Source organism: Myotis yumanensis, unplaced genomic scaffold (assembly GCF_028538775.1).
Source record: "Myotis yumanensis isolate MYYU_CA2020_CCGP unplaced genomic scaffold, mMyoYum1.0.hap1 SCAF_9, whole genome shotgun sequence".
NCBI classification, from domain to species: Eukaryota; Metazoa; Chordata; class Mammalia; order Chiroptera; family Vespertilionidae; genus Myotis; species Myotis yumanensis.
The window spans coordinates 38,323,426-38,337,976 of NW_027223760.1; the positions used below are offsets into that span (position 1 = coordinate 38,323,426).

General features: G+C 46.8%; 1 protein-coding gene across 4 annotated transcripts; it reads right to left on the minus strand.

Moving 5' to 3' along the window:
* Positions 1-1,987: 1,987 nt before the first annotated feature.
* ZNF212 (zinc finger protein 212) lies at positions 1,988-13,275 on the minus strand. 4 transcript variants are annotated; one of them, XM_070424115.1, is made up of 6 exons: positions 13,116-13,172; positions 10,187-10,264; positions 6,181-6,552; positions 5,965-6,091; positions 4,763-4,852; positions 1,988-4,012 (listed from the first exon to the last, which is right to left on the minus strand). In XM_070424115.1, exons 2-6 carry the CDS (start codon positions 10,214-10,216, stop codon positions 3,153-3,155), a joined length of 1,479 nt encoding a protein of 492 aa, XP_070280216.1. In that variant the 5' UTR covers positions 10,217-10,264; positions 13,116-13,172; the 3' UTR covers positions 1,988-3,152. The 4 variants fall into 4 exon arrangements, with proteins under 4 accessions (XP_070280216.1, XP_070280218.1, XP_070280215.1 ...); XM_070424117.1 differs by lacking the exon at positions 10,187-10,264 and having other exon boundaries at positions 13,116-13,275; XM_070424114.1 differs by lacking the exon at positions 13,116-13,172 and having other exon boundaries at positions 10,187-12,602.
* Positions 13,276-14,551: the final 1,276 nt, after the last annotated feature.

The following is a 14,551-nucleotide window of genomic DNA, read 5'->3' on the forward strand; positions in this document are numbered from 1 at the left end:
CTTCCGGACATCCTTCTGACGTCCTCCGGGACAAAGCTGGGGCTGCGAGGGCTGAGGCAAGCTGCCTCGGCTGTGAGGGCCGAGCCCCTTGCACAAATTTCGTGCAACGGGTCTCTAGTAAAGAATAAAAGGTAGTTATTTGAGCAAAAAGGAGCTTCAGCCTAGAGACAGACTAAAGTAATAACCTAAACTCTTCCACCAAGACAAAGTCCAGTTTTGTTTTTAATCCTCACCCGAGGATATGTGTGTTTTTTTATTGATTTGAGAGAAACATTGATGGGTTGCCCCTCATATACAACCTGACAGGGGATCAAACCTGCAACCCAGGTATGTGCCCTGACCGGGAATGAAACCCATAACTTTTTGGTGCATGGGATGACGCTCCAACCAACCGAAGTACCCGACCAGGGTAATGAAGGCTGTTTTTGTTTTGTGTGTGTGTGTGTTTTTTCTTTAAATATATTTTTATTGATTTCAGAGAGGAAGGGAGAGGGAGAAATAGAAACATCAATGATGAGAATGAATCAATTGGCTGCCTTTTGCATGCCCCCTATTGGGGATCGAGCCGGCAACCTGGGCATGTGCCCTTGACCGGAATTGAACCTGGGACCCTTTAGTCCACAGGCCAATGCTCTATCCACTGAGCAAAACCAGCTAGGGCATGAAGGCTGTTTTTATAGTGAAAGTTCCCACTGAGGTTCTCAATTAGGTGCTTCTTATGTGAGGTATCAAAATTGTGCAGTTCTGATAGGACAGGGCAGGTCTCAGTCCATTGGTAGAAGATGAAACCAGGGTTTCCCTTCAGAGGTTGACTCAGGTGGTACAAACAAGCAGGGAATAGTGCGGGCACTGAGAGTTCAGTCTGAGGTTCTCCCTGGTACACAGCATTCGTGAGGAGCCCGTCAGCAAATGGTAGCTAGGCTCTTACTATTTAAAAAAGTTGGGCCCTCGGTTGGGCCCTGGGGAGCCCATCTCAGCAGATAAATTCCTTCTCGGGGTTCACATCAAATGAATCTTTCTTCTTAGGGTCCACACTAAAGATCCTCTTAATGCCTTCAGCACTCATTTGCAAATTGTCTGTTACACTGCATTACTTCAACAAGGAATTTCACAATGAACAATGCCATATATTGACTTGATCCCTTGTTGCTTCAAAGCAACACTCCGAACCTGGCCCCAAATTCCAGGGCTGCACCTTACTTGGAAAAAGTATCAGTTTTTAAAGTGGCCCCACCCACGTATGTAAAACTTCCAAGGGAAATTAGTAGTAGAGGGAGACCAAAAATGTCACCAACCCCCTTCCTCCTCGAAGCCGACCCTGCTCAGACAATGCTGAGCTCCCTATTCTGTGAACTCCCCTCATGCATCTGCCCATGCAATAAACGTGTGTTGAGCACCTTTGTGCAAAGTCCCTGTACTCAGAGCTGGGGAGTCCAGATACGATTAAGACATGGTCTCTGCCTTCAAAAAGCATCTCGTGCTGTTGACGGTACCTTGTCAATCTTGTCCATCTCTCCTGTCCACTCTGCTGGTGGACGCCCTAACCACTGAGCACACTGGCCAGAGCACTGAGATGCCTTTAATGTGTAATTTCTTATTTCTGTGTTCTGTTTTGTTTTGTGTACATGCATTTTAATTTACATAAATGGTATTGTTATATATCTCAATTTCTTATATTTTTCCACTCAACATTGTATTTTTAAGATCAACCCATATGACTATATGTATACTGAAGTCAATATTTCCAACTGCTACCCAGTACTCCCTGGTGCACCTGCCTCCTCTACCTACTGCCTTCCAACAACTGACATTCAGACTGTCTGCAGCCCTCAGCGTCCACCAACAGGGTCCCATACACACCCTCTTCTCGTCTGCAAATCTAGGTTTAAGTCAGCCCTCTGTCGCTGCTCCAGGTCAGGCACCTCCTCCACCTTGCTCCTAGGAGGGTCTTCTTGACAACTGGAGAAAAACACCCGACATGAGCACATTTTTTTGCCAGTAGCAAGTTTTATTCTAAGCAACTGCCAAGTCATCAAAGGGGACACTCACACAGGACCCAGGAGCCCACTCCCAACAGCAGTGCGGCAGGCATCCACCTCTCCTGGGAGACAAGCACCCACGTGCTTTTTCTCCATCATCTCTGCAACAGTCAACCCCAGAACTAATTGGGAAAGTGTGTCATCTGAACAACCTCAAGGAACAACTGGTCTAACAGGAACAAACTCAAATACAAGCTGATACAAGCTGAACAACCGTAAGTAACAAAGGAATCGTCTACCCTGTGAGGCTACAGAACCCAGCGAGGACGCAGATGGAAGGGAAAGCGAGCTGTGGTGAGAAACCCCAGCGCCGAACTCCTGGGAGGAAGCAGCTCCGTACTCTCAGCTCCCTTCCCAGACTCATTCTCAATGGGGGCTTTGGGGTCCACTCCCACTGCTCTCTCCCCCTTGGTCCTTGTGATTCAGTGAGCCCCATCCGAGAGTGCTAAGTCCCCTCACAATAGGGAGCCCCAGCTATGCACCCTGATCACTGGCCTAAGTGTGGGCAGGCTAAAGGAGGCCCAGAAACAATTCCCTCCCAGATGGCAGCAGTCCCCATGTTAGGAACAACTTCTACAACTTGGGAAGTTTAAAAAACAAGTGTCAGGCCGTATTTTCTTTAAATCAGCTAAAATCTAATTCCAAAAAGGTTCTTCAGAGCAAGGTGAGCAGTTCATTTAAATTACTTCTACTTGTTATTAACAAGGAGACTACAACAGAAGAGAAAACAGAGGGTTATGCTTCCCAGAGCTCTTCTGCACACCTGCTCACTCCTTTGGCCTGACTCCACCCGTGGGAAGACCTGAAACGCTGGGATAGACCCTCAAACCAACCCCAGTGCACAAGTATCAGCATGGATGGGAAAACCCGAGACTCGAAGGTGCCAAAGACACGGCAAACACAGCAGCAGGGTAGACAGCAGGGACAGGCCTGGCCCCGCCCCTCCTCCACACAGTTCTGAGGACTTGGGCTCGGCCTGCTGCTCGGCCAAAGTTAGGCAAATCAAAATGACACCCCCAAGGAAGAAGTCAGTCCCTGACTCTGCACAGTGTCTCTTCGGGGGACCAATGCCAGCCCCCTGAGCCCCCCCGGACAGGCGGGGGGCTGGCACCCTTAGAGCAGGCCGTTGGGCCTGCCTGGCTCCGAGGCCAGTGCACCACGCTCCCGCTGGTGGATCTTCTGGTGCTGCAGGAGGTGCTGCTTCTGCACGAAGCTCCGCTCACACTCGGGGCAGGTGTAGGGCCGCTCACCCGTGTGGATGCGTTGGTGCCGCACCAGATCTGATGGGTGGCTGAAGCTCTTGCCACAGTAACCACAGATGAGGCAACTCCGGCTTTTCCTCCAGGGGATGTGGCCGGGCAGGGCAACCAGGCTGTTGGGCGAGAACCTCTCCTGGACACGCTGGCCACCACTGGGCCCCTCCTGCAAATGGCAGCGCTGGTGGTTCACGAGGTTCACCTTGCTGCTGAAGCTCCTCATGCACACGTCACACTGATGCTGCTTCCCCTTCTTGGACGGGGGCTTCAGCAGTGGCCTGGACCTAAGACCCTCCTCTGGCTCTGAGGTGGTGGAAGACTCCCACGATGGGTGGGCCCGCAGATAGGCCAGCTGCTGCTCACAGCGGAAGCTGAGCTCGCACTCAGGACAATCGTAGGGGCCGAAATCTTCCCTATTCAGCTTCAGGGCCGGATTACATTCCGGAGCCAGTTGCACCGGCCTATTAGATTTCTGCTTCGGGGGGCAGTCCAGATTTCTGTCACTGCCAGGGTCTCTGCTGCCCTCAGTGGGCTCCTCTAGATTAGCGTCCCCGGCCCCTGGTTCCAAGAGGACAGAACCGCCCTGAGTATTCCAGAGCTCAGTCTGTTCCGGGCCTAGGAAAGCCGGCTCTTCCGAGGGGCCTGAGAGCTCTCCCGGAAGATCCTCAGAGCGTTCCGGCGGGTACTCTACCTCCTGCTTAATCACAACCCCTTCTGCTGCCAAAACAAAGAAAACCAACAAAAGAAGATCACATTCTAGCACCTTGGGTTTCTTTGGAGCTAAACATCTGTGAATTCCAGAAGGGCTCAAATCAAAGGATCAAGGGAATTAGAGACTGACTGGGTTCCAAAACCTGGAAAGGGAAACCTATACTCGGGTAGAGACATGTGGGTGGGAAATCTGAATATATTCTTCTTATAGAACAATGTTATAAACGATAGTTTTTCTAGTTTGTCCACAAATTATATTCAATCTCTGAAAAATGGCTAAATATACTGAAAAACTATACTTACTTAGGAGTGTTAAAGTAATAAAAATAAGATTAAAAACACACACAACTAAACCTATAGCTTAAAAGTTCATGTATCCAGCTGTTCTTCCTGCATTCTCCCCAAATTACCTGGCTTATAAATGCTTTTCCTGTCTCTCACCCAGTCAACTTCACTCCTGATGCTGTGAGCAACCCTATCCTCAACGCCCTGTGGGTTTTGACTAAAGTCTATTATGTACTCTCCTCTGTAGGACACGAAGAAGTCCGAATGGTCATGAATCTCAAGGATTCCAAATAGCAGTAAGGAGTTCAGACACACATAATAGGTGAGCTAATGATAATCATAAAAGAATCTAGAATAAGCAAATGCCACATGAGGCTACTGATGATCAATGTTTGGCAGTTTAGCAGTGGGAAAGCTCACTATAGACTACAGGGAGTGGGGAGGGGAATGGAATATTCTGGAGCCACTCACCTGGATGGACACCACCAAGGCCTTCCTCCTCCAAGTCTCCCAGCATCTCTGTACCCAACTCCGCTTCTCCTTCTGGCTGGCCAAGGACCTCTGGGTTGGAAATGGCACAATGTGAGCCCAGGAGAGTAAACTCTCATTGCACACTAGTCACTTGCTGATGAACAAGGTGACCAATGTCAAGGAGTCAATATTAAAACTTCAAAGTACTGTTCCTGTCACTTTCCCCTAGTAGTTTGGGACAATTAGGAAATGATGGCCCATTGGAATGATGTATTCAGCTAACTGTCCCCTCGGTGCCCCTTCATCAGGCCCCTGTGGCTCAGCAGGCAGGCACAGGAGCCCATCACTCATTCCACCAATACCACTGCGAAATGGCAGGCACTTATCCCCACCTGTGACAGATAAGGCATCGGCCACAAGCAACACATGACCCAGTGAGGTCACAGTAACCTTTTGACCCATTTGCTACTTTCCTGCCCCCTCCACTCTGCTCCAGTCCCAGTGGCCTTCTTGACAACCTTCCATGAACCTTTTAGGTTGTCAAACATTTTGTCTACCAAACAAAATGCATTTATAATGTAATAGCTAACATTTTGCATATCAAGATCTGTATCTATTAAGCAGTACTTCTCATCAACACAAAATAAACACCGAGACCACAACTGGCTGTGATTCCAGCCAAGTGCCCAGGACAATTTTTGGTTAGCCTGTACTGCCTGTCTCATCCCAGGTAACAAAGGATTCCTTATCAAATAGTCTTAAGCACTGGAAATATCATGAGGGCCTGGCCAGCATGGCTCAGTGGTTGAGTGTCAACCTGTGAACCAGGAGGTCACAGTTCGATTCCCAGGGTGCGGGCTAGATCCCTGGTGGGGGTGTGCAGGAGGTGGCCCATCAGTGATTATCTTTCATTGTTGATGTTTCTGTCTCTCCCTCTCCTTTCTTCTCTGAAATCAATAAAAGTATATTAAGAAAAAAAAAATAGCATGAGGAACCCTAGCTATGTTATACTATAATGCATATCATGACCTCTTACCTATTAGTAAATATTATCAAGATTTGACTATGGGACCACAGAGAAGAAAGGCATGACACTCTGACCTTTCCTAATGTCTTGGTAAATTGAGGACTTGGAGACTCCCATTTTTCCACTCAGCACAGGCCAGGAATTGTGGGATGTCTGGGCAGAAAGGGCTGCTTACTCAGAGAGACTAGTGTCTCATAGTTGCTCATCATCACGTTTCTGTATAGCTCCTTCTGCCAGTCCTCCAGATTCTCCCACTCCTGCTCCGAGAAGCAGACTCCATCATTCTCGAGTGACCTGGGCATCTGAAATCGCAAATGTTATACAGTGAGTGCTTCCTGTCTCAGCCATTAGGGAAAAGCCACCAATTGAGAATCTCAAATAAAAGGACTACCTTGGGGGCCTCCCCTGTGCTGCCCGGGGGCAGCCGCAGGACCCAGAAGTTTCTGTTCCTCAGCAGGTTCTCCATGTTCTCCATCCGCCTCTGCAGCAGCCCGTACTCCTGCAGCAGGGTCCCCAGCACGGCCCACTTTCCCTCCAGCTGGTTCCCGAACTCCACGGCTGTCTTCTCAAAGTCAGCCAGCTTCTTCTCGGCTGTCTCCATGCGTCTCTCCAGGCTCTGCAGCTGGGCGGCCTGGGCCTCCATCTTCTTCTCCACGGCCTGGAGGGCGGCCATCACTGACTGGAGTGACATCTCTTCGGCCTCTGTCTCTTGTGGGGGCGGCGAGGGAGAAGCCAAGGGTGTGGCGCGGCGCTTCCGCCTGTGCTGAAGAGCCAGACCCGGGTCGGTCAGTCAGAGCCCCTTCCCAACACCAAGGAGAGTCCAGCAGACTCATAACGAGTACCTGGCTGCTACTTTTTAATTTAAAAAGTATGCTCTTTTGTATTCTGATACAGCAAATTGTACACATATAATAAAAAGTATGGAAAAATAGAGAGAAGGAAGGAAGGAGGGAAGGAGGATTATGTAAAATATGTTGTTAGAATATTCGTGTGTTTCCTATAAGTTTTTTTTTCATCTTTTTTTAGTCAATGAAATTGAAATCATACTGTACATACGTTTTGTTACCTGTGTTTCATACATAGCATATTGTCTAACACTTTTCTGTGTCAGGATTCATTTTTTAAACCAATTTCTCTCTGTCTGATATTTTGGGCTATTTGTGATGTTTTGCTGTGATGATATTATTTACATCTACTCCTGTCTCCACATTCCTGCCAGACTTCATAGTTGATCAGGTCCCCTTTGCTGAAACCTTTCAGCAACCCCTTAAGGTTCCTTTAGCAGGACCTACAAGACTCAACTCATTCATCTGTGCACCTAGCAGCCAGTATAAGTGAACAAATTCTTCATAATCATTCAGTGAAATGATCGAAGTCCTCTGACATACTTCTCATTTTTATGGTCTGTCCTTGACAAGAGGAAAATCACTATGGCTGAGCTCAACATGACTAAGACCAATACTTGGGGAGTCCTCTTGAAGCTGTCCTCTTAGCACCGCTGTCCTACTGCAGGTTCACATTTCAGTCCTAACCCCGCAAGACTCATCTCCCTTTATGTGGCACACTTTGTTCAAGGCTGCTTCTCTCACCACAATGAAGACATTGAGACCAAGACATTGAGAAGAAATATGTTTACAGGCCATTCAATGTCCCCTTAAGTGAACTACCTGCTAAAGTCTTGCCCACTTAATTTTGGGTTATCTGACTTTTCCTTCCCGTCCCCTAGGATTTCGCTGTAAATTCTGGACACTAATCTTTATCAGTTATATATGTTGCAAATATCTTCTCTTTATTTGTACTTTTTTTTTTTCACTCTCTTCAGTATTATTTGATCAAAAGTCTTTAACTTTAATGGAGCTGAATGTTATCAGTATTAATACTTTTATGGTTTGAACTTTTGTGTCAAAAGTTGTAAAACAGAAATCTAGAACCCACAATACAGTCTTCTAAATACTTTATTTTATAGTTTTGATTTTCTCATTTTTTACCTCAACTAGAACTGATATTTGTATACGGTGCAAGACTCAATTTTCATATGGGAAATCAACAGACCTAATACTACATAATGAAAAATCCATCATTTACCCACTGATCTGAACTGCTATCTCTGTCATAAGTCAAGTTTTCTTACATATGTTTGTTTCTGGCTTCCCTATTCTGTTCTACGGGTCAATTTTTCTATCACTTTATCAATATTGCCATCTTAATGACCATAGCTTTTTGATAATTATTGATATCTGGTAAGGAAAGTCCTACCTCCTTGTTTTACAGGAGTATATTGACTATTTTAGGCCTGTTGATATTCTACAAATTTGAAAAATTTCACAAAAAAATATCTTTAGAGATTTTGTTTGGAGCTGCCTCAAATCCATAGGTAAATTTGAAAAGTGACATCTTTAGGATGAAATGTTTCAATCCATGCACATACTATACACTTCTTTTTAAAAGTATTTTTTAAAATATTTGAGCATATTTCCCAGGTACCTGTTCCAATCCTCAAATCCCAAAATTTAGAGGCTTAAGACAACAACATCTATCTTGCTCGTGAATCTGCAATTAAATGAGGGTTTGGCAGGGAGTTTGTGTCACCTGGAGCAAATAACAGGCAAGCAGGCACTGGAACCATCTGAGGAACCCCAAGCCACGCACAGAGGGCGCATGGTGACATTCTGCTTAACAGCCCTACCTAAGGGCCCAGCCCCACCCACGGTCAGCACCAGAACACACTTTCATTACTAACAGGGTTTTGTTTTTATTTTTTTTCTTTCTTTTATTATTTTTTCCTTCACCATTTATTCCTCTATGCCCTCTTCCACCTCCACCCCCGCCACCTTGCAATCACCACTCTGTTGTCCGTGTCCATAAGCTCTTTTTTTTTTCTTTTTGTTCAGTCCCTCCACCACCACCTCTTTAAAAAAAAATACTTTATTGATTTTTAGCGAGAGGAAGGGAGAGGAAGAGAAAAAATCAATATGGGAGCGCAACATCAATCGGCTGCCTCCTGCACAGCCTCCACTGGGGAGCTAGCCCGCAACCCAAGCATGTGCCCTTGACTGGCAATCGAACCTGTATCTTTCTGGTGCATGAGACACCGCTCAACCAACTGAGCCACACCGGCCAGGGCAGTAATAGGGCTTTATGCCTTCTCTCTTTTTTCTTCATCAATCTCTCTATACATCAAAATTATATATATGGGGTAGATATATGGGAAAAATTAATCATATCCTCTCTATATGTCCAGTATACTATAATAGCCACTAGAAACATGTGGCTGTTTAAAGTTAAATTAATTGAAATTAAATTAAAAATGCAAGTTCCTCAGTCATACTAGCTACATTTCAAGTGCTCAATAGTCACATGTACCTTGTAGCTACTGCACTGAGCAGTGTAGACAGAATATTTCCACTATCTCAGAAAGTTCTTTGGAGATACTACATCCTCACTAATTGTTTCCTGCTTGATAAAATAATAAGACAATATCAAAATCTTCTACTATGGTAGTGCATTTTCCTTGTTCTATCAACTTTTGTTTTATATATTTTGAGGCTACATAATTAGGTGCATATAACACTAGAAATGTCTTATCAAGCTAGTAAATTGAGACTTTTACCATTATAAAAATAGTACTAGTGCCCTAACCGGTTTGGCTGAGTGGATAGAGCGTCGGCCTGCGGACTCAAGGGTCCCAGGTTCGATTCCGGTCAAGGGCATGTATCTTGGTTGCGGGCACGTATCTTGGTTGCGGGCACATCCCCAGTAGGAGATGTGCAGGAGGCAGCTGATGGATGTTTCTCTCTCTCTCTCATCCATGTTTCTAACTCTCTATCCCTCTCCCTTCCTCTCTGTGAAAAACCAATAAAATATATTTTTTTAAAAAATAAAAATAGTACTAGTCCTCTATCTCTAGCAATATTAATATAGTTAAGCCAATTTCCTTCCTCCCTCTCTTCCTTTTTTTGGTTAATTCTCTCCGGAGGATATTTTTTCCATTTGATTTTAGAAAGTGGAAGGGAGGAGGGAGAGGAGGAGAGGAGAGAAACATCAATGTGAGAGAGCCACATCAATTGGTTGCCTCCTGCACTCGCCCCAATTGGGGCAGGGAACCTGCAACCCAGTATGTGCCCTTGACCAGAATAAACCTGCAACCCTTTGGATCGAGGGTTGATGCTCTAACCACTGATCCACACCAACAAGGGCCAATTTTCTTTTGATTAGTATTAACCTGGTATATGATTTCCTATCCCTTCATATTCAGCCATTTCCACAGCTTTATCCTGTATTGTATGTTATAAACCATACAGTTGAATTTCCCTCATCCAGCCCATCTATTTTCTTTTAACTAGATCATTCAGTCCATTTACATTTATTCTAATTATTGATGTATATTTATTTTGTACCTTTTCTGTGTGATTTATCCCATCTTTCATCTTCTTTCTTGCCTTCTTTTAGATGATGTTATTCCCCCTCCTTTTTTTCTTTTAAAATATATTGTAATTGATTTTAGAGAGGAAGGGAGGAGAGATAAAAACATGATGAGAGAGAATCATTGATGGGTTGCCTCCTGCACATCCCCTACTGGGGACCGAGCCCGCAATCTGGGCATGTGCCCTTGACCGGAATCGAACCGGTCTGCAGGTCGATGCTCTCTATCCACTGAGCCAAACCAGCTAGGGCGATTCATGTTTATTTTTGTCAGGCAGCTGGAGGTTCTACTTTAAATTAAATTCTCTGCTTGCAGTTTCTTGGACCACCCAGGTCATGTAAATTCAGGCAATGAAACCATTTGAGAGTCATCAATTTTCAAGAGCCATCTTGCACCCATCTCTCAGCACCAAGGTTTGACATATGTAACTTTCTCTGCAATCACCTGGGGGGAAGAGCTTTTAGTTTGTGAATGTTGCCCTTTGCCCTCTGGAGTCTCAGCTTTATGGGATTCAGGCAGGAGGCTTCCTGGGGACTCTCACCTTAGGCTTTGAGTTTCATCTTCTATTTTCCAGGCCCCTTGAGGTCATAAACACCACAGATGAATGTTCAGCAAAAGCCCTCAAAGTTGGTTTCAGAACACTCCTTACCGCTTAAGAGCTCTCTCTTTCCCCTGGATTTTGGACTCCAAGTATTCTTTACTAACAGACACTTCAAATATATTTGTGTGTCGTCCCCCGCGCCCGCCGCACCCCCCGCCCAGCATTTTTAGTTGTTTTTATCATGGTACCTACTTGGCCACACTGTCAAATGAGAGGTACAGAATCCTCATCTGAAGAGAAAATGCCTGAGAATAGGAATATGCTGAAGGACAATTTATTTTTTTATTTTTTATTTTATTTTATTTTTTAAATATATTTTATTGACTTTTTTACAGAGAGGAAGGGAGAGGGATAGAGAGTCAGAAACATCGATGAGAGAGAAACACCGATCAGCTGCCTCCTGCACACTCCCCACTGGGGATGTGCCCTTGACCGGAATCAGACCTGGGACCCTTGAGTCCGCAGGCCGGTGCTCTATCCACTGAGCCAAACCGGTCAGGGCTGAAGGACAATTTAAATACATTCTACAACGACAGGTCCATAAGTGACTTAGAGAGTCGTTTTGAATTTTGGAGGATCTTTAAGGCTTTCCTTTTAACAAGACCTGCTGATGCCACGCAAGTCGCTGTGCACTGACCAGTCAGGAAGAAGCACTCTGGCCGTTAGTACACTTGTCCTCCTCCCCTCTTTACTACTAATTTGGTCTTGAGGAAAAGCCGTCTCTGACTGTATCACCTTAGTTAAAGGAGTCAGATGAGGCAAACGCTGTAAACATTTGTGTCTTGTCTTCATAGTTCAACTTCAGCTTCCTTGAGAGCAAACACTGCTCTGCAAGCCTGCCAATCCTTCCCTCTCAGTTCTCACCCGCTTCCTGCAAGAATCAAACAGCCCTGACCACCGCTGCTTCTCTCTCGCCTCTCTCCCTGCCCCTCTCTGTAAAATTAATAAAAACATATCCTCGGGTGAGGATTAAAAAAATAAAAAAAGAATCAAATACAGTGCATCTTGCTAGCCCTCAATTCTCACGAGATCTCATATGATTCTGAAAGTGTTTCTAGACCACGAAATGCTTGGGGCGCAGATGGGAGGCAGCGATCGATGTTTCTCTTTCTCCCGCCCCCTCTCTCTCCCTTCCTCTCTAAAATCAATAAAAACATATCCTCGGGTGAGGATTAAAAAAAAAAAAATCAATGAGTAAAAAAAAAAAAAATCAATGGGTTATAAAAAAAAAAAAGAACCAACCAATGAACGCTTAAATAAGTGGAACAACAAATCGATGTTTCTCTCTTTCCCTCTCTCTCTCCCTCCTCTATCTAAAAATCAATAATAAAAAAAAATTAAATTCCAGCCCTGGCCGGCTGTCGTCCGGATATGCCAAGGTTGCCGGTTCGATCGCCCATCAGGGCACACACACAAGAAGCAACCAATGAATGCATAAATAAGCGGAACAACAAATCGATGTTTCTCTTGCTCTTTCTCTCTAAATCAAAAAAACAAAATAAAATAAACCAATTAAATCCCATCTGCCCTTCCCATCGCACATCCTCTCGCATGATCACATCAACCACTACTTTCGAATAACCAGCGAATGTCAGAGCTGGCAGGAACCCTAGAGACTATCCAGCAACTAGTCCAACACAATTTAGGAAGAAAACGGAGGCCCGGCCCTGGGGGGGTGGGAGCCGAGTTGCGGCTGGAAGCAGTTTCTTGCCTCCAAGCCCAGGACTCTCCTCTCCCCGAGCCCCGAGTCCTGCGGAGGGCGGGCTCGGGGGGACCCCCCAGCCTCACCCCCCAACCCGGGCAACTAGCGGCGAGCTGACACCTGTCCCCCGGGAGCGGCAGCCCAGCCCGCCTTCAACCTGCGGCTGCAGCCCCGCCGCACAAGTCCGTAGCGGGACAATGTGGCCGGAGGGACCGGCGCCGCACAATGGCCGGGAGCGAGCCGCGCTGGCCGCCGAGGAGCGAGGAGCGCTCGGGCGCCCGGAGCAGCCGGCGGGCTCCCGGGCGGCGGTGGGGACCCAGAGTTTCCATCGCGACACCGCTCCGGGCGCCGCGGACAGCGCGGGTGGGGACGGTCACACGCCCGAGAGCACGGAACTCGCCTCGGAGAAGTTTCCCGGCGAAGGCGCGTCGCTCGGGGCTCCGGCCCGACGCGGAAGGGACCGGACAGGGGTGGGCAGAGACGGGGGTCGCGGGGGGCAGGTGGGCGCTCGCCGGCGCAGCGGCAGCCCGGGGGACCCCCCCGCCCCGCCCCGCAGCTCCGTCACCCCGAACGCGCCCCCGGGCCAGGGGGGACTCTTACCCGAGCCGACGCCGACTCCGCCATGGCTGCCAGTCGCCCGTCCGCGGCGGGGCCGCGCCTGCTCTCCCTCGGACTGCGCGCGGGTCTGCGGGGCGCCCCAGCCCCTCCTCGAAGCCGCCACCAGCGCCGTGTTGACACAAGGCCAAGACCGGCTCCAGCCGCTCCTGCTCGGCGCGCGGGATTCCCATTGCGCCCCCGCGCGGCCGGAGGGTGAAGAGCAGCTCCGCGCGGAGGACTTGGTCCCTCCAAGTCAAGTGCAGGTTCCAAAGTTAAGGCAAACCCAGCGGACTTTGTTTTTCTTATTTTACGTGCCCAGAACTCTGCTAGGTGCTTTGCGATATTCCAAAATGTATAAGACTCAGACTTTGCTCTGAGAGAAGAACATGTAATCTAGTTGGGGAAAAGAGCTATGGTCCCAAATGGCAAGCGGTTGTATTCCAAAATTTTGCTTTTTAGCAGCTAGAAGCACACTTCCCATCTCAACAATGTGGGGTCAGGTGCCAAGGCCAACCCACCGTAGCCTATTCATTATAGTAATCACATGCCTTGGAAACCCTAAGATAGCCCTGATATCAAATATGTAATCCAGTGCACATGCTGCATGTGAAATGATGCGTGTGGAATTTTGCAACCATATTTGCCTAATTTGTGCCACATTGTCTCTGCAGAGACTTGCAATGAACTTCCACTTCCAATGATAGACATGAAATGCTTCCCCTGAGAACTAAACTCTATTTCACATGACCAAGTCCTTCTTGGCATGCAGGGCTCGGGTCAGACTTAACCTCTTCAGAGAGACATTCCCTATGTCTTCCTCTATCCCAATCCTCAGTCTAGTTATCTTCCTCCAAACATTGTTCATAGCATTTATCACAATCCAAAATCACCTCATTTTTTTTCATTTGTTTATATGGTAATTCACTAAAATGTCTCTCCCTCCTTGGTACTTCTATTTGCTCATAGAAGTGCTCATAAATATTTTTGGGTGATTTAATAGCAAATCAGAGAGCAAGGCTAGGAAAAGTCACCTCCAAGAGAAGGAATGATGACCAGGGCAACCACTTTGACAGATTGATTGAATCATTGATCTATTTAAAGAAGGGGCCATGTGGAGGAAACTAGTCAGCCATTGAGATATATCCAGGGTTTGACCTACTCTCTCTGGCCAACAAAAACTTACTGCAGATACAGAAAATAATGTATGAAGATTGTGGAGATAGACATATCAGGACATAGAATACTGAGATCATTAAGCGATCCAGGTATAGAACTCACACTCCATTCCATTTCTACGTCAACCAGGCAACCTTATGCTGATGCAGGTCCCTGTGTATTGGGAGACAACAGGCAGGTCAGGCTGATGCAACTATCCAGCCCACCCTTGGAAATTATTAAACTGATACTCTGGCTTATCCATCAGTCAGTCTCTTGAGAGT